This window comes from Trichechus manatus, unplaced genomic scaffold (assembly GCF_000243295.1).
Source record: "Trichechus manatus latirostris isolate Lorelei unplaced genomic scaffold, TriManLat1.0 scaffold00113, whole genome shotgun sequence".
Classification (NCBI taxonomy): domain Eukaryota; kingdom Metazoa; phylum Chordata; class Mammalia; order Sirenia; family Trichechidae; genus Trichechus; species Trichechus manatus.
This window is the reverse complement of record NW_004444049.1, coordinates 6,931,055-6,948,599: the sequence shown is the minus strand read 5'-3', so window position 1 is coordinate 6,948,599 and position 17,545 is coordinate 6,931,055. Positions and strand designations below refer to the sequence as shown.

Genomic DNA, 17,545 nt, shown 5'->3' with positions numbered 1-17,545 from the left:
ACAACTACTCTATGATATCGAAACTTTTCTCATTTTAAAATGGAAGAAACTGGGGCACAGAGAGGTTAAGCAGATTGCCTCAAGTCACACAGCAGATGCATTTATGTATCATCTGTCTCCTGCACTAGAAGACAAGCTCCATGTGAGTAGAAGCTGCATCTGTGGGCTGTCTTGTTCACTGCTACAGCCCTTGCACCCACAACAGTGGGCTGCACCCAGTAGGACCTTAAAAAAATGTGTGAAAGGCGGCCAGACCCACTGAGGGAGCAATGGAAAAGAAGCTGGAGATAGAATGTGGGGGAGACGACAGGCCTCAAAAGTCCACCAGAGATGGAAGAGCTGGTCTGGGGGGGGTGGGAGTGGCAGTGGAGTTGGTGATCTGGAGACATTGCCAAGAAGAAATAAAAGGTCTTGTTGATAGACCTCGTTTAGCAGATGAATAGGAGAGAAGGCCAAAAGCCTCAGAGTCACCCTTGACTAGTTCTCCATGCTCTGTGCCAAATCCTGCTGGCTCCTCCTTCAAAATGCATCTGGAATACAACTCTCTTTACCCCTCTCTGCTCGCATCTGGCCCACCACCCTCAGAGAAATCCTGGATTATTGCAAGGGCTTCTAAGGGCTCCCCCGCCCCTGCTTTCACCCTTGCCCTTTTCACCAGTTTCCCACACAGCAGCCGAAGGGATTATGACAAAACTAAGTCAGAGCATGTAATTCTTCTGCTTGAAACCTGCCAACATGTTCCCACCTTCCTGGGAGTCAGAACACAATGGTCTCATTCTCTGCTCCCTCTCTGCCCTGCTCTCCCACTCCCTCGCAGCTCCCACCTCAGGGCCTTTGCACCTGCCCTTCCATCAGCCTGCAAGGTTCTTCTTGATTTCCCACGAATCTCACTCCCTTACTTCCTTCAGGTCTTTTCTCAAATAGTAGCTTCTCACTGAGGCTTGCCCTGGCCCCCCCTGTTGAAAATGCAACACCATCCCCCTTACCCAGGGTTCCTTTAACCCGTTCCCTGTTCTCTGTTTCTCCGTAACACTTAAGCAAACATACTATATACTTGAGATTTTTGCTTTTCTCCCCCACTAGAATAAGTGCTGTAAAAACAATGATTCTTGTCTGTTTTGTTTACTGCTTTGTCTCCAGTGCTGAGAATTATACCTGTCACTTAATAGGGTGTTCCATTATATTTGATAGATTAATGTGGTGGTTCAGCTGTAGGATTCTTGCCTCCCAGGTGGGAAACCCAGATTTGATTCCCTGCAATGCACCTCATGCACAGCCACTACCCGTCTGAGGCTTGTGTGTTGCTATAATGCTGAACAGGTTTCAGTGGAGCTGCCTAAGACAACTTGGAAGAAAGGCCTGGCAAACTCTTTGAAAATCAGCCACATGGATCACAACGGTCTAATCTGTAACCAATCACAAGGATGGCACAAGGCCAGTTTTGTTCTGTCCCATTGTGCATGGGTTTGCTGTGAGTCAGGGGCCAACTCCATGGCAGCTAACTACATGCCAGACACTGTGTGAGGTACGAGGAACACGGTGATAAACGAAAATAGACACAGGCTCTGTCCTCACAGCCCTTACAGGAGAGTGAAGCACTGAGACCAAAGTCACTGGTTTAATTTGTGACTGGAGATGGGCATAGCCTAGAGGGTTATGAAAGCAAATCACAGGTGGGTGGAATTTACGTAGTGTGCTTGTTGGGGACAGGTTGTCAAGGTACCTCGACAGCTCATCTCAGCCTGAAAAATGGGAAGTTAATCTGACAGAGGCAGAGGAAGTGCGAGCCCAGCACGGGGAACAGCTTGTCAGGAGGCCCAGAGTGAAGGAGTCAGCCTAGTTCAAGGAAGAGACATCAGTGTGGCTGGAGTTTGGTGCTCAAGGTGTAAAGAAACCAAAAAACAAACCAGTTGCCATCAAATCAGTTCTGACCCATGGTGACCATGTGTTTCAGAGCAGAACTGGCTGTGACCTTCAGAAAATAGATCACCAGGGCTTTCTTCCAAGGCAGCATTGGGTGGATTAGAAACGCCCACCTTTTGGATAGTAGCCAAGTGCTTAATCCTCCGCACCACCCAGGGACTCCAAAGGTGAAAAGTAGGAGGGCTGCCAGCTTAGACAGGTCCTGAACCCCATCCTAAAGACACCAAGAGTTTTAAGTGAAGGAGGGGGATAACCAGATATGTTAGTCTGCAGTCACTTGGGCTGCAGTGTTGAGAATGAATCAGACAGGGGCTGGGGAAGAAAAGGAGGCTGTGGAGACAAGTTATTAGCTTAGACCAGACACTTAAAACCCCAGGAAGATAGGGTGTTACCCAGGGAGGGGAAGAATGAGGACACTGTAGGGCCAAGACCCCTCAGCAAGCCCCATCCGGACCCCAGTGATGCGGATCCTTTGTTCCATTCGTTGACCCAAGAAGCAGCATTTTAATCTCAACTATTTAGTACGGGTCCTGCAGCCCCATCTCGCCCCCACTCTAAGCCCTCTCACCTCTCTCAGGGTGCCTGCCCTTCTTCCCCCTCGCATTTGGGGCTGGCACTTAAGGCCCTACTAGGTGGTCAACTACCTCATTCAGGTCTTTGTTTCCTTCATCCCTTTACGTCACAATAATGAAGGCAGCTGCCTTTCAAGAAGTGCTTGCCGGTGCAAAATGCTTTAAGTGCACGCGGCCTCCCGCCGCCTTACATTACCAAACCCTCGACCCGTGAGGCTCAGAGCGGGGGTGCGGCTCCATGAAGGAGACCGGCTGGCCAGCCGTCCCACCAGGGTGAGAGCCCTGACCGGTCCATCCCGAGCCCCAGCGCGCGCCACCGCCTGCGCGGTACTCCTAACAGGCTGGAATCCGGAGAAAGCCGGAGCCCAAGGCCACCGCGGCGGGCGGTCCAGGGGAAGGGAGCACCGCCCCGTCTCCCGCGACCGACCCGGACGGTCACGCCGCGGCTGAGCCCACCACGCCCGACGTGAGGGCGGAAGGCCGAGGCTTCTGCTGCTAGGTGGGGCAAGCCGACCCGTCAGAAGTCGCAGCAGCGCCAGGCGAGCCCCGAGCTTCTGTAACGCCGGCTACCATGCAGCCGCCGCCCCCACAAAACCAGCTAAGAAGCCGTCTGTGGCGGCAACCTTCGCCAAACCACGGGAGGGACGACACCAGTGCCCTTTGACGGATAACAACTTGACCCTATCAGCGCAAGGTGTTGACAACTCTCCGCCCAATTGAAATTTTTTTTATGCTGGAGACGGTTGCGTCAGGAACTCCGTCAGCCCAATGGGAGAGGTGGAAATTTCCAGAAAGAACTGAACCAATGGGTGCGGCTAGGGAGACCATGATTGACGGAGGAAATGACCAATCGTTGTCGCAGAAGCCTGCCTCTCCCGTCAATCATGAAGTGGGCGGGGCTTGTTGGGGATAGCTCAATCCCGAGGAAGGGGGGAGGCGGGCAGAGAGGGATTACTCTCCGCTGCCCTGTGAGAGGGAAGAGAAGATGATAGGCTGGGCTTCAAGCCAATAGTAAAGGAGTACAGAGAGCCTCCCGGAGGAGCTTGACCAGTCAGCAGGCGAGGAAGGGGCGGGAACTGGGGTCCCGGCCGCTTCTAGTAGGTTCCAGAAGGCGGCGCGTGCGGTTGGGAACGCGGAGCGGACGGGTTCGATTCAACGGGGTTCCGGGCCGGGCTATGGAGCAGGTGAAGGGGGAGGGGAGGGCTGGGGCACCGGGGCCGCTCCGGGACAGACCGAGACGGGCCGTGGCTGCACGACGCGGGGCAGGGTGGGTGCCCCACCGAGGGGGCCGGGGCGGGAGAGCGGCGGCGAGGAGGCGAGGGCGTGAGGGCCGCGGCCGCCGGGCGGGAGGTGAGGAGGGCAGCGAGGCCCGGGTCGCCGGACCGCAGAGAGCGCCAGGGCAGTGCATCGCCTCCCGCCCTGGCGACGAGGGCCAGGGGAGGCAGCGGCGGTAAGAGGGGCCGCGGTCGGGCCCCGAGGCCTCCCGAGGGTTGGCTCCAGGGACAGCGGGGGGGATGGTGCCGGCGCTCTGGGAGGAACGGAGACGGCGAGGGGCCACGGGAGAGGCCGGAGGGATCAGAGTGGATATCAGGGAAATTCGCGATCTTGGTGATCAGAGATCGCCTGCGAGCAAGCCACCCGGACTTGGCCACTATGAACTTGGAGGAATCCAGGGAGCGGGACGGAAATACAGTGCAAGTAGCGGAGGGACTTAGTAGCCTGGGACCAAGTTGGATGAAAAATTACTTTTTTGTATATGAGACCCAGTGGCGGAATGTTGAGGGCATGACGAGCGGCGAGCCGTGTCGGCGGAATCAATTCCAGCTTTACCGGTGTTTTACAAACGTGTGTCCGGCCCCTCCCCTCCCCTCATTATTATTATTTTTTTTTTTTTGTGATTCTAGAGTAAGTGAGGTTGGACACTTCTGAGAGGTCGGTTTTTAAATTACATTAGCACGAATTTGTCGCTATAGAAAAGCGAGACTGTATAGATGAATCTGACATAAATGATTTGCCTCCGCTTGGCATTTTGGGGTGCCAAGCTTGAAGCGGCTGTGCTGTTGCTGGTTACTTTCCGTGATTTAGTTCTGTCCCCGTTGGCCTGTAGGTCGTGAAAGGCTTAGAGAGGGTTTGTTCAATTGGAAGCTGTCCTTAGCAGTAAGGATGGATGAGAAAAAACGGACAACTGAGCTCCCTTTTTTTGGCGTAATTTTCGAAGCTGAACTTTTTGCTCTAATGTAGGGATTACTCCTTTAGCCAAACCTGGAGCTTCTTTGCTAAATCAAAAGGAAAATTAGAGTGGAAATGGAGAGGTTAATAAACTTTTTGCTCCGTGCATCTGGAATTAAGTAGGCTGCGGTATAGACAAGAAAGAGACTTGAAATAAACGCATTGTTGTGTTAAATTTAGGAAGGCGTCTGTTATCACTGCTGCGGAAATAGTAGAAATCACACCGCCCATTATAGGAGTGTACGTAGTGGTAGGCTGCAAATGATTGTAAACTCAAACAGCAAATTTACATGACAAATGTACCTTTCTAATAACTTGGCAGTTTAACTCCAGGTGTGTCAGAGCTTACTGTCGTGAACCCATTCCTGAAAATAAACACGTCTCTATCTCGTTTCCATTTCAATTTTGTGACGTCCATATTTCAGTTTTAGGAAACATTCAGATTGGACAAATTTGAACTTGTAATTTTTTAATAAGTACTTTCCAATTAAATCCCTTTTTACCTTTGATCCAAAACAGACACACAACTAAAGAACACATTTAACAAATTGATGTTTATCTATCACGTGCCTCAGGTGCTGGTGGTTTTTGTTTCATTTGATCTCTTACAATGCTGGTCATGACCTACAAAGTTGAGTTTCCTGACCTGGTGCAGGTCACCACTCAGTTTGAAAACTGGAGTTCCGTAGGATAGACAAGGATCCCTGGTGGTGCAGTGGTTAAGTGCTTAGCTGCTAACTGAAAGGCAGTGGTTTGAACCCACTGGCTGCTCTGCCGGAAAAAGCTATGGCAGTCTGTTTTTGTAAAGACTACAGTCTTGGAAACCCTATAGGGCAGTTCTGCTCTGTCCTGTAAGGTTGCTGTAAGTGGAATCAACTCGTCTGCAATGGGTTTGGTTTTTTCTTGTTTTTTTTTTAAATAGGATAGAGAAGAACTTGAAACTTGTTCAGCTGCTTTTTGACACCAGTTGAGTTTTGTAACTTTTTATTTTCTGGCCTCTATCCTGGGCCTTAAGATTTTCATCTCTTGCTAAATTTGTTAGTTTTCCTCTCCCTTTTGTCTCCCTTTCTGAGATCTCTCTGGTTGATGGAGGTTCCCAATTGGTGTGCTTTGGGGTTCCCAAATCATTTCACTTAACCACATTCTTTCTTGTATGTGGGGGGGGGGTGTCTCAGGAGGGTGATAGTCACATCATTTGATCTTCCTGAATGTATACATTTTAAAGAGCCCTTGAGTTGTGCCTCCTCCCTCAGGTAGGCTGCTCTGGGGCACCTGACCTTTTGGGGGAGGGACTGAGGTCCCCTTCACTTTATTTTGCCCTTTGGTTTCTTTCTGCTCCCAGTCTGCCTGTTTGAGAGGATAGGGGACTAAGCCCCCACTCCCTTGGTAATGTGTCAATTTTAAAGCAGGGTAAGAAGGATGATTTTAGGGGCTAGTTTTCCTTTAAGGGGCCTTGGTGGTGCAGTGGTTAAGTGTTTGGCTGCTAACCAAAAGGTCGACCTTTCAAACCCACCAGCCGCTCCGTGGGAGAAGGATGTGGCAGTCTGCTTCCATAAAGATTACGGCTTTGGAAATCCCATAGGGCAGTTCTGCTCTGTCCTATAGGGTTGCTATGAGTCAGAATCAACTAGATGGTAGTGGGGGTTTTTTTTTGTTTTTTGTTTTTTGTTTTTTTTTTTAAGCTTTCCTTTACGTTTACCCATTAAGAAACAGCCTTAATTTACCATGTGGTGACATATCACCTGTACTTGGGAAAAGGTAAAGGTTCTTTTCTGATACGAGGAAGCAGCAGGTGGGCCATGGGCGAATGTCTGTGCTCTGAGGAAGGGCACCCTCCACCATGCTAAATCCTCGCAGTCACTGTTGCATAGATGAGAGCACACCCGGTCATATTCCTCCCTGATCCCCTCTTCCTGTGTTCGGTTTATCTTTTGGACTCTTTGGAATTCTGTAGTAAATGAATTTACTTTTCCAGGAAAGGAACTCCTGGGTACGTCCTAGAGTGGCTTCATCTGCTCCAAGTGGAGAATTTTGGAAGAGTGTCTTAAGGCCTTGCTAATCCACAGAAGAGCAAAGAAATTTGCCCTCTTGCTCCTGGTTATTTATTTCCTGCTGGTTCCTAAAGAGGTTGGAAGTATATATGAATTAACCCATGATTTTTCTCTGTAAAGTAATATATTGGTTGACAACTGCAGAAAAGAACGATTTTCACTTAAAAACTCACACAAAAGAAACATCATGGCAAGAAACCCTATGGGTGCCCTGCGGTTCCTTTTCTGTGTGTTCTGAAACATCTTCTCATTGTTTCAGGTAAATGAGCTAAAAGAAAAGGGCAATAAGGCCCTGAGCGCTGGTAACATAGATGATGCGCTACAGTGCTACTCGGAAGCAATCAAGTTAGATCCCCAGAACCACGTGCTCTACAGCAATCGCTCCGCAGCCTATGCCAAGAAAGGAGACTACCAGAAGGCTTATGAGGACGGCTGCAAAACTGTGGACCTGAAGCCTGACTGGGGCAAGGTGAGCTGTTGGGGCTCTTCAGGTGTTTCCCAGAAATGGCTCTTGATACTTTCAGGCGCGCAGTGCTTAACTAGTAGGCTCTCCTGAGTTGCCTAGTTGTCTGCTGAGTAGACTCCATTTATTACCCACCTGCCCTCCTGCCTGTTTGAGTATCTTTCTCAGAGTAGTAGCATATTTTGTCAGTTCTGAGATATCGTCAGTTGTAAGTCACACTTTATTCTCTACATATCTAAGAAGGAAAATGCCAGAGACATTGGCGACGCTATCGGTCCTAAGATGAATGAGGTGTGGAGTGTGTGCATCTTTGATAATTGGCTGGAGTCTTACAGAATCAGTCTTGGCGTTGTGTTCTGTTCCTGTCCCTGTTTTCTCTTTGGCCTTCTCATGAATACCCATTTTGTTCCACGAAGTGTAAAGTAGGTTCTTCCTGAGTTCATTTTCTGGATTTGTCTCTAAACCCCAAAAAAACCAAACGTGTTAACCATGTAGTTGATTCCAACTCATAATAACCCTATCGGACAGAGTAGAACTGCCCCCACAGGGTTTCTAAGGCTGTAAATCTTTATGGAAGCAGACTGCTGCATTTTTGTTCCATGGAGCAGCTAGTGGGTTCAAACTGCCAATCTTTCAGTTAGCTGAAATGCACCAACAGAACTCCTTGGATTTACCTCTAGGTTTCCTTTATTTTGTTTTGTGTCTGTCTTCACTGGTTTAAGGGCTATTCGCGAAAAGCAGCTGCTCTCGAGTTCTTAAACCGGTTTGAGGAGGCCAAGCGAACCTATGAGGAGGGTTTAAAACATGAAGCAAATAACGCTCAGCTCAAAGAGGGTTTGCAGAATATGGAGGCCCGGCTGGCAGGTAGGCACCATGTACACTGTCTTTTTTTTTTTCATTATTTCTTTAATTGTATTAATTTTAAGGCTGAATGTCCCCCTGGTCTGTCAATCTGGTAGGCTTTAGGGCACAGTGACTTGAGTGAACCCATTTCACGATTCTCTTTCTTTTGTTCGGGACAGAGAGGAAATTCATGAACCCTTTCAACATGCCCAATCTCTACCAGAAGTTGGAGGGTGATCCCAGGACAAGGGCACTGCTCAGTGATCCTTCCTACCGGGAACTGATAGAGCAGCTCCGAAACAAGCCGTCTGACCTGGGCACGTAAGTCGAGGCAGCACGTTGAGTCTCTGGGAATGGACACAAGTGTTGTGCTTGTCTGGCTGGGACCCTATGGGAGAGGGCACCCCGATTCAGCCTGCAGGGTTTTTGGCGTCACTTTTTCTCTGCGGAATGGTTGGAAGAGTTGTTTATCTGTATAAAAGATCAGGGAGCACATGTATATGAGTTATCTAGAATGTTGTCTTCTAATCCATATATAATCTTCTCATTGTTGTCCTGTGATTCTGATTGAGCACCACCCATCCTTCCCATATACAGAGATCGCACTGTCTCTGTTGGTATATTGAAGTGGAAACAGGGTTGATGAAAACCTCAGGTGTAGCGTGGCTCCAAATCTTGTATCCATCACTATCTGAATCGCTATGGCGTCTGAGGCCAGATAGTGAAGGATCCCTTTGATAATTCATTTCTCTGTGTATCTCCTGGTTTCATGAGATAAATCTGACATTTCTGTTGTCTTGTTTTAGATGGATTTGTGAAGGGTTGTGTATTCGCCAGTTGTAATTCATAGGTGGTACAGTATCTAGTGATCTTTCGATGGTTGAGAAGCCTTTATATATAGGAACCTGAGGTTTGGCAGTAAGTGAGGGTTTATGGAAGGTTGTGGGGAGGAACATTTTCATTTTTCTTATTAATATTCTAGGAAACTGCAAGATCCACGGATCATGACCACGCTCAGTGTCCTCCTTGGAGTCGACCTGGGCAGTATGGATGAAGAGGAAGAGGTTGCGACACCTCCACCACCACCACCTCCCAAAAAGGAGACCAAACCGGAGCCGATGGAAGAAGATCTTCCAGAGAATAAGAAGCAGGTCTCATTTTCTTTTCTCCTCACCATCATACACTTGTGAACAACCTAGCTGGTAGAAGTACTTCTTATCGCATGGAGATGTTTGTATATCTTGATGACCATAGGGTTTTTTTAGTGCTTAGTATGTGCTAGGCATTGTAGTTAATTTTCTGAGTTACGTTGTTTGCTCTTAGAATGGTATCAACTCCGTTTACATGGTGAGGGGGACTGAGGCTTAGACTCAGTGTCTCACCCAAGGCCATACCACCAGTGTGTTGAATTAGGGGCCTGAACCAGATCTAACTGCACTTTTACTAACTGCTAACTGGATGGTTGGTGGTGAGCATGGGCCTTGGTTTGTAAACCTCCTAATCCCCAGATCTCTTAGGGAAATTGGAGCCACTTCAAAGTGGGGGAGGGGAACTTCATTGATAGTCGCTTGAGGGGCTTATTGGTCTTTTTGCAGCTTTGAAAAACCATCAATCGGGGGCAAGTAGCCTGTTGGTGGGAAACATCCTGTCTCTGTTCTCACTGTTAATTAAAGTGGTTAATATGTTAAAAGGTCAGCTTCACAAGAGATTTGATAGGAGTTCTGTTTCTCAGAGGCTAAGAGTGGGGTTTATAGCCCCTCATCCCCTGGGGGCTGCCAGAGTACTTAGTGGTCCCTGCCCTCATCCAGAAGGATGGTATCGCCTGTGTTTGGGCTCCTGCTTCCCAATTGGACTTGGTGTTTAATTGAAAGTTGTACACTTAGCAACAATCTCTTCCAAAGTGGGAGGCATGTGCCGAAATGATTTTATTTCCCTTCTTGTAAATGGGAACAGCAGATTGTTGCCAAATTTAGCACCTTTAAATGGGTGAGTGTTGGTTGTTCAGGGTGTCTGCAAGCTGGAAAAAGGCCCCGTGATGTGGGTGGTGGTCTGCTATGATAGAGACTTCTGCCGCGGTTACGGCCCCTTCTCCTCATCTCTCCCTCCCCTCTACGTTGTTGCCTGACAACTAAGACCCTGAGGCAGCCCCATGACAGACACTGGCCTTGCTCCAGCCTCTCAGAATAGAACTTAGTGCAAAACATACCATCCTCACTAGTTGATTCAAGTTGAAGGGTCTTCTCTTACCGTGACGAAGCCCTCTACTTCTGACAAAGTTCCAGGAGAGTAGGTGGCAAAGGGGGAGTTTCAGAGGAAGTAAAGATGAAATCTTCAAGGGATTCTTAAAATCCCTGTAGTTTCTAACTGCTGGCACTTCCCTGTTGTCTGCTGATGCGTGAAGAGGCCTTTGGATGCGGAGACCTAGCTTCCGTAGACATGCTAGTTGAACATGCTTTTTCAGTAGACCAATTAGATTCTTGTTGTCCTTGCTCTCTGGGTTAGATTTGCTTAGCACTCACTTCTTCCAAACTTGTCTAGGCACTGAAAGAAAAAGAATTGGGGAATGATGCCTACAAGAAGAAAGATTTTGACACAGCCTTGAAGCATTACGACAGAGCCAAGGATCTGGATCCCACCAACATGACTTATATCACCAATCAAGCAGGTGAGGCTAGAAACCAGGGGCAGGAGAGTTACTGGGCTTTTTCAAGAGAAGAAACCAGGACTGACTGTTCCTCTTACCATCCTGCTTGGCAGCGGTGCACTTCGAGAAGGGCGACTACAACAAATGCCGGGAGCTTTGTGAGAAGGCCATCGAAGTGGGGAGAGAAAACCGAGAAGACTATCGACAAATAGCCAAGTATGCGTAACCTTCCCAATATCTGGGGAGGCGTGGAGGGTTCTTTGTCCAAGACTTAAGTTTCCTGGCGTGGGGAGAAGGGGTTACTGGCTCCAGAAGCTGCCATGTTAAGAATGGGCTGCAGGAGGGGTCCCAGAATCAGACAGAAGGTGTGGAAGGGGTGTTCATGCAGATGTATCTTCTCAGCAGGGACTGAGCTTGTCTCTACTCCTGCCCTTGGCAAATACTTTCTTCTCTTGCCTTTATCAGAGCTTATGCTCGAATTGGCAACTCCTACTTCAAAGAAGAAAAGTACAAAGATGCCATCCATTTCTACAACAAGTCTCTGGCAGAGCACCGAACCCCAGATGTGCTCAAGAAGTGCCAGCAGGTGGGTCGGGAAAGATGTGTTGTTTCTTCTTAATTTATCATTGAGTTAATTTTTTTTTTAAATTTATTACTTATCTTACTTATATGATAGTGAACCTTAAATTTTTTTAAGAAGTGGCGTTTGTCCTCTTATATGGTGCCGCCCCTGTTACGGGTGACGACGTGTAGGAGTAATCTGGCATTCTTGCAGGCCTTTTTTACTCACTCAGACAGGAACGGGTTTTGTTTTGGCCAAGATTTTAACCTTAAATGTGCTTATGGTGCGGGTCCGTGCCCTAACAGTGTTTTGGTTCTTATTGTAATGAGGTTTTTTGTATGTGAGCAAAGTATTGTGTATTGTGCCAAAGGTCATAGACTATGGAGGAGGGATTTTATTCACACATACTAAAGAAATTGACCAGAGTCAACTGTGCTGTTAATGCATGGATCTTTTTCATATAGGTATATCTGTTTCACAGTGTACTTTGATAATAAGGAATGTAAAATTATTAAAAGAAAAATTTTACCAGCAGTACTCTCTGAAAATTGAAATCCTAATCAGGTCTTTGTAGCCCAATATTTAGATGTTTATGGGAGTTTAAATGACTGTTTGAATAATTTTATTTTCTTAGGCAGAGAAAATCCTGAAGGAGCAAGAGCGGCTGGCCTACATAAACCCTGACCTGGCTTTGGAGGAGAAGAACAAAGGCAATGAGTGTTTTCAGAAAGGTATGAGAGTTCAGGCCATGGACTTTGTGGATAGGAGGGTGTGGCCATCCTTTTTGTACCCTGGCTGCAGAGTGTGTGTGGCCTGGTGGATGATGGTGGCTTTTTGCATTTAAAACAGTCTTTTTTTTTTTTTTTTTTTTTTTTCTTTTCCAGGGGACTACCCCCAGGCTATGAAGCATTATACAGAAGCCATCAAACGGAATCCACGAGATGCCAAACTGTACAGCAACCGAGCTGCTTGTTACACCAAACTCCTTGAGTTTCAGCTGGCACTCAAGGTGAGGCGATGCGAGGGAGAGGAAGCAACCTGGCGTGAGGAACATACTGCTTTTCCTCAGTGTTTTCATCAGCATCAGGTTCTGGTGGTGGTTTTAATAGTACATTGTGCTTCTGGTGAAGGTTTACACAGCAGTCAGGTTCCCATTCAGCAGTTTCTACAGAAGTTGTTCAGTGACATTGGTTACATTCTTCACAATGTGTGAACTTTTTTATTATTTCCATTCTGCTTCTGTTTCCATTAATCTAGTTTCCTGCTGACTTACATTCTCATCTTTGTTTTAAAAGTAATTGTTGACCGTTTGGTCTCATGTAGATGATTTTGTAAAGGTACACAGTACTTAGGTTATAGTGAGCCAGTCTGTTATTTAGCTACAAGGTGACCTTGGGTTAGTTTCAGTTCGTGGTATCTCAGGGCAATAATCTCTGAGAGTCTTCCATTCTCAACCAGTCTAGTAAGTCTGAGGGTTTTTTTTTTTTTTCTTTTTTTAGGAATTTGAGGTTTTGTTCCACTTTTTTATCCCGTTTGGTCTTATGTTCTTGTTCTGATCATAGAGTCATGGTGGGAAGTGCGTGGTTTGTAAAATACGGGGCCTCTGTCGGCCTGGTCCTGGCCCATGGCATTATCAGTGATTGGGCGTACTTGGGGGAGTGGAGCCTGTCCACCTTCCCTGAGAACTTGGATTCTTTTCCCTACCATTTCCCTTCTATCCTCTGATGTTTAGCTCAGGTAGGTAGATTGGCTGTGCTGAATCATATCAAGTGTGGTCAGATGTGATTTGTTCGACACTGTGGCGTTGTTCCCTGTCATTCTTTTCAGCATGAGCCACTTCGTGTCTCTGAGAGGTTTTTTTGGCTGTTCTTGAACAGACAAACCCGGACCATCTTATGGAAAGATGACAAAATGTGATCTATCTAGAGCCACCAGTACCTGGATCCGTGTTGGTTTGGGTTTTACTGCCACTATATTCTGGGTTTTTCTCTGGCTAGAGATGTTAACTGCTAATGGTGGGGCTGTACAGGTCTGTGTCAAAAGCAAATTAGTTTGCAAAGCAAAAAATAGCAAATTACGAGTTGCCTGTGAGTATGGGAGGTACTTAGTCGATCAAGCAAGTGGGAAAAAGAATGAATGGAATCACGGCCATATAGCTTCTTGGTGGAGTTGGCATTAAAGCCCAGGTTTGCTAACTATGCTGCATAGCATTCTTTCTTTCTCCCAATTTTTTTTTCCTAAATTTTACTTATTTTGTTGAGAGTATGCACAGCAAAACATAACACCAATCCAGCAGTTTCTACATGTACAGTTTAGTGATGTTGATTACATTCTTTAAGTTGTACAACTATTTTTATCCTCCTCCTCTAAGTTGTTTCTCCCTCATTAACATAAAACTCACTGCCCCCTTAGGTTCCTGTCTAATCTTTGGTGTTGGCTGTTGTCAATTTGATCGTGTATAGATAGTTCTTAAAAGAGCATAATGCTTAAGGCTGACCTTTTTCACTAGCTAAGCTAAACTATTGTTTGATTTTAAGATGACTTCTGGGATATTTTGGGTTTAAGTTTTAAAGATTGTCTCAGGATGGTAGTTTCAGGATTTCATCTACTCTCCATGGCTCCAGAAAGTCTTAGAGTCCATGAGAATGAGAATTTGAAATTCTGGTCTCACTTTCCCCGTTTTGATCAGGATTCTAGCATAGAACCTTTGATAAAATCGTTCAGTAATTATAGCTGGGCACCATTCAGTTCTTTTGGATTCATAGCAAAAGAGACTATTCATGGAGGCAGTTAGCCACACATTCCATATATTCCTCCTATTCTTGATCTCCTTCCTCTCTTGCTCCAGGTGAATAAAGACCAATTGTTGTGCCTTGGATGGCCACTTGCAAGCTTTTAAGACCCGGGGCACTACACAATGAACTAGGAGGTAGAACAGAAGCACTAAACACATTATTAGGCCAGTTGACTGAGATGTCTCATGAAACCATGACCCTAAACCTCTAAACCAAGGAGCCAAATCTCATGAGGTATTTGGTTGTACATAAGCAGCCTCAGCAGCTACTCTCTTTTCGTCATCGTAAATGTATCTATCACATAGTTTTTGCCAATTCAGCTGTTTACAGGTGTACTTCCTCCCAATTTTTATCTTGAAGATTTGTAAAGTGATTCTGTAAATTCTCAAGTGAACAGTTAACGTATCGATGTGTTTTTGCTGAACCGTTTGTGAAAGGAAATTGCCAGTATTGTAGCATTTGACTTCTAAATTCTTGAGTGTGCATCTTGGGAATGACTGTCCCTGTCCAGTCACAGTGCTGCACAGTACTGGTAGCACACACAGTACTGTCTGCTCTGTGACCTTAATCAGATTCCCCCACTTGTTCCACAAACGTTTTAAAACTACCAATGTCCTATCAAGGTTCATGCATTTCATCTGATTGTCATATTCTCTAGTTTCTCAAACTAGAACAGTGTCTTAGTTACCTAAACCAAACAAAAAAAACCGGTTGCCGTTGAATCAATTCTGATTCATAGTGACCCTATAGGACAGAGTACACCTGCCCCATAGGGTTTCCAAGAAGCAGCTGGTGAATTCGAACTGCCAGCCTTTGGGTTAGCAACCTAACTCTTAACCACTGTGCCACCAGGGCTCCCTTAGTTAGCTAGTGCTGCCTTAATAAATACTGCAAGTAGGTAGATTTAAAGAATAGAAATTTATTTTCTCATATTTCTGGAGATTAAAAGTCCCTAAAAAAGACCAAGTCTCAAGGTCTTACCCGTGTCAGTTCCTTCTTTAGGCCCCTCTCCTAGTTTCTGGTGTCTGCCTGCGATCTTTTGGGTGTTCCTTTGCCCTTAGACAGATCTTCACGTGGTGTCTGTCTGCCTTGTGGGTGTTTCTGTGTTCTCTCTTTATAAGATGCCACTCAGCAGTGATTACATTTAGGACCCACCTGGCTCTGCTGTGACCATGTTGACAGGTATGGGGGTTAGGACATTTTGGGAGGATACAATCAATAGATTTCCCCACCTTTACATTTTTTCCCTGACATTGGTGCATAATCTGGATTTGTCCCCTCATGTCCCTTGTGCCTCTGTCTCCTGTGTGCTTGCCTACTGTTTCGTAGCCCAGACAGTGAGGCTAACAGACACTCCACAGGCAAAGGTAGCTACTATGCAGTCGCTGGGGTCAAGAGTTAGATTGGTAGCTAACTGATCACCTGCCTTAGATGAGCTCATCTGAAGGAATGGGCCTCATTGTTTTTTCCTCCTCTTCTAGGACTGTGAGGAGTGTATCCAGCTAGAGCCAACCTTCAGTAAGTGCTTTTTTGCTGCCTCTTCCCTGTCTCTTACCTGACCAAAAGGTGAGAGAGAAGGGCGGGCCTGTTCTGTCTGCCCATACGTCCTGTAGCATTTGGGGGACCTAGCCTTCAGTGGGGGTGGAGGATGTTGCTGTGTAGATGAAGAGGTGGGAGATGCAGTCCTTAGAGCTGCATTTTGAGTTTTTGTCTGTAGTCAAGGGTTATACACGGAAAGCAGCTGCCCTAGAAGCAATGAAGGAGTACACGAAGGCCATGGATGTCTACCAGAAGGCGCTAGACCTGGACTCCAACTGCAAGGTGGGGCTGCTGCTGGTACCAGTGGGCTTCCCTGCTTCTGCTGCTCCTTTGTGTTTTCAGTGTTCGTTCACTGAGTCTTCCCTTTCTTCCCTTTCTGCATATGTTCATTTCTTCCTTCTCCATGATCTCTGTTACCGTGGACCTCCTGGAGCAGTGAGCCAGGTAGTGCTAATGCCCTCCTTCTTGGTCTTTGCTGGTGTGCAGGAGGCAGCGGATGGTTACCAACGCTGCATGATGGCCCAGTACAACCGGCACGACAGCCCTGAGGATGTGAAGCGACGGGCCATGGCCGACCCTGAGGTGCAGCAGATCATGAGTGACCCAGCCATGCGGCTCATATTGGAGCAAATGCAGAAGGACCCCCAGGCACTCAGCGAGTATGTAGGGAGGGGGGGCCTGCAGGGGAAAGTGAGTGAAAGCAGTTGGATGAGAATGCCTGAGATAGTTGGGGACGAGACCAGTCTGGGTAGGATGTTTATTGTATAATTCTTCAAGGTTGTTAGCTGGTGGGTGAGCTGAAGGGCTTGGTTTGTATGTTAGTCATGGTAGTCTGAGCTGTCAGTTCACCAGACCCGTTTTGCTCAAGGAAGGTTGTAGGTTAAAGTTCTGTCCGTGGACTCTGCAAGGTGGGAGCAGCAAGGTTCTGACTCAAAGATAGAGAGGCCTTTGCAGGTCTTCTGTGTGGCTGTCTTTGCCGGGACTCCTCCTCAACCCCCTGTTGGCGTCTTGCAGGGGTTTGATGGGGCTTGCTTTAAGGGTAAGGGAGGCTTTTTCAGGTTATGTTTCATTCCAAGTAACTCTGTGTCTTCTTCATTAGACACTTGAAGAATCCTGTAATAGCACAGAAGATCCAGAAGCTGATGGATGTGGGTCTGATTGCGATTCGGTGATGACTTGTTCATCCCCCTTCCCTTTTCCCCATGTGGAAAGAGGAGCTGGGACCGCAGCATGCAGCACCGAGCAGAAGGGATAGAAGGGGAAGAAACAACTTATCTCTGTATATTTATACATGCCTACATGGAAGATCCAGAGACTCGTTCTTGCGTTACTCGTACAGTCGCTGCCTCGGCCCTCCCAGCTCACGCATGGTCTCTTCACTGCTGCCCTCAGTTCCGTGTGTCTGTCCCTTCCCTTCTGTTGCTGTCTCGGCTGCTCTCCCATAGTTGGTTATTTTTATTTGGGACAGTGGGCATGTGTGGGGAGGGGAGGGTGTTCTTCCCAGCCTCAGGTCCCAATTGTCTTCACATTGTTAACTCCACGTCCCTTCAATAAAACAAGCCAGGTGGGCGTGGTTACATGTTGTTATGGTTTTCTGTTTTTGACTTCAAAGGGGCTGCCCTGGGGGCCTCACCTCCTGGGTTGGAAAGGTGTGTGAACTGAGCAGAAGAGACTGGTCTTTTTCAGATGGGGCATTGGGAACTTGGCTTGGTTCCATGGCCTTGCCAAGGTGATCACTAGGTGGTGCTGTCACTCAGTTTAACAGCTAAGAGAGATCCTGGAGGCTCCCCTACCCAGAGGCACTGAGCTCTGGGAGGTTCAGATAAACATTGTCATGGGTCCCCGGCTGGGGCTTCACACTGATCTCAAAGTCAGAAACCACCAGGCCCAGATAATGCTTGACCTGACCCAAGAGCCAACAAGG

At 47.2% G+C, this 17,545-nt stretch overlaps 1 protein-coding gene across 1 annotated transcript; it reads left to right on the top strand.

Moving 5' to 3' along the window:
• The first annotated feature begins 3,543 nt into the window (after positions 1-3,543).
• On the top strand, positions 3,544-17,205 carry STIP1 (stress induced phosphoprotein 1). Its single transcript, XM_004383793.1, has 14 exons — positions 3,544-3,679; positions 7,035-7,244; positions 7,961-8,102; positions 8,261-8,402; positions 9,064-9,232; positions 10,620-10,746; positions 10,839-10,941; positions 11,191-11,311; positions 11,922-12,018; positions 12,172-12,296; positions 15,564-15,600; positions 15,800-15,903; positions 16,108-16,280; positions 16,721-17,205. The coding sequence occupies exons 1-14, from the start codon at positions 3,671-3,673 to the stop codon at positions 16,791-16,793; spliced, it is 1,632 nt and encodes a 543-aa protein (XP_004383850.1). The 5' UTR covers positions 3,544-3,670; the 3' UTR covers positions 16,794-17,205.
• The last annotated feature ends 340 nt before the right edge of the window (positions 17,206-17,545 follow it).

What these genes read in the sequence shown, in the direction of transcription:
- STIP1 (XM_004383793.1), top strand. An exon ending in TATGGAGGCCCGGCTGGCAG is followed by an intron (nt 8,103 to 8,260) that starts GTAGGCACCATG and finishes TGTTCGGGACAG; the next exon opens with AGAGGAAATTCATGAACCCT. An exon ending in TTATATCACCAATCAAGCAG is followed by an intron (nt 10,747 to 10,838) that starts GTGAGGCTAGAA and finishes CCTGCTTGGCAG; the next exon opens with CGGTGCACTTCGAGAAGGGC.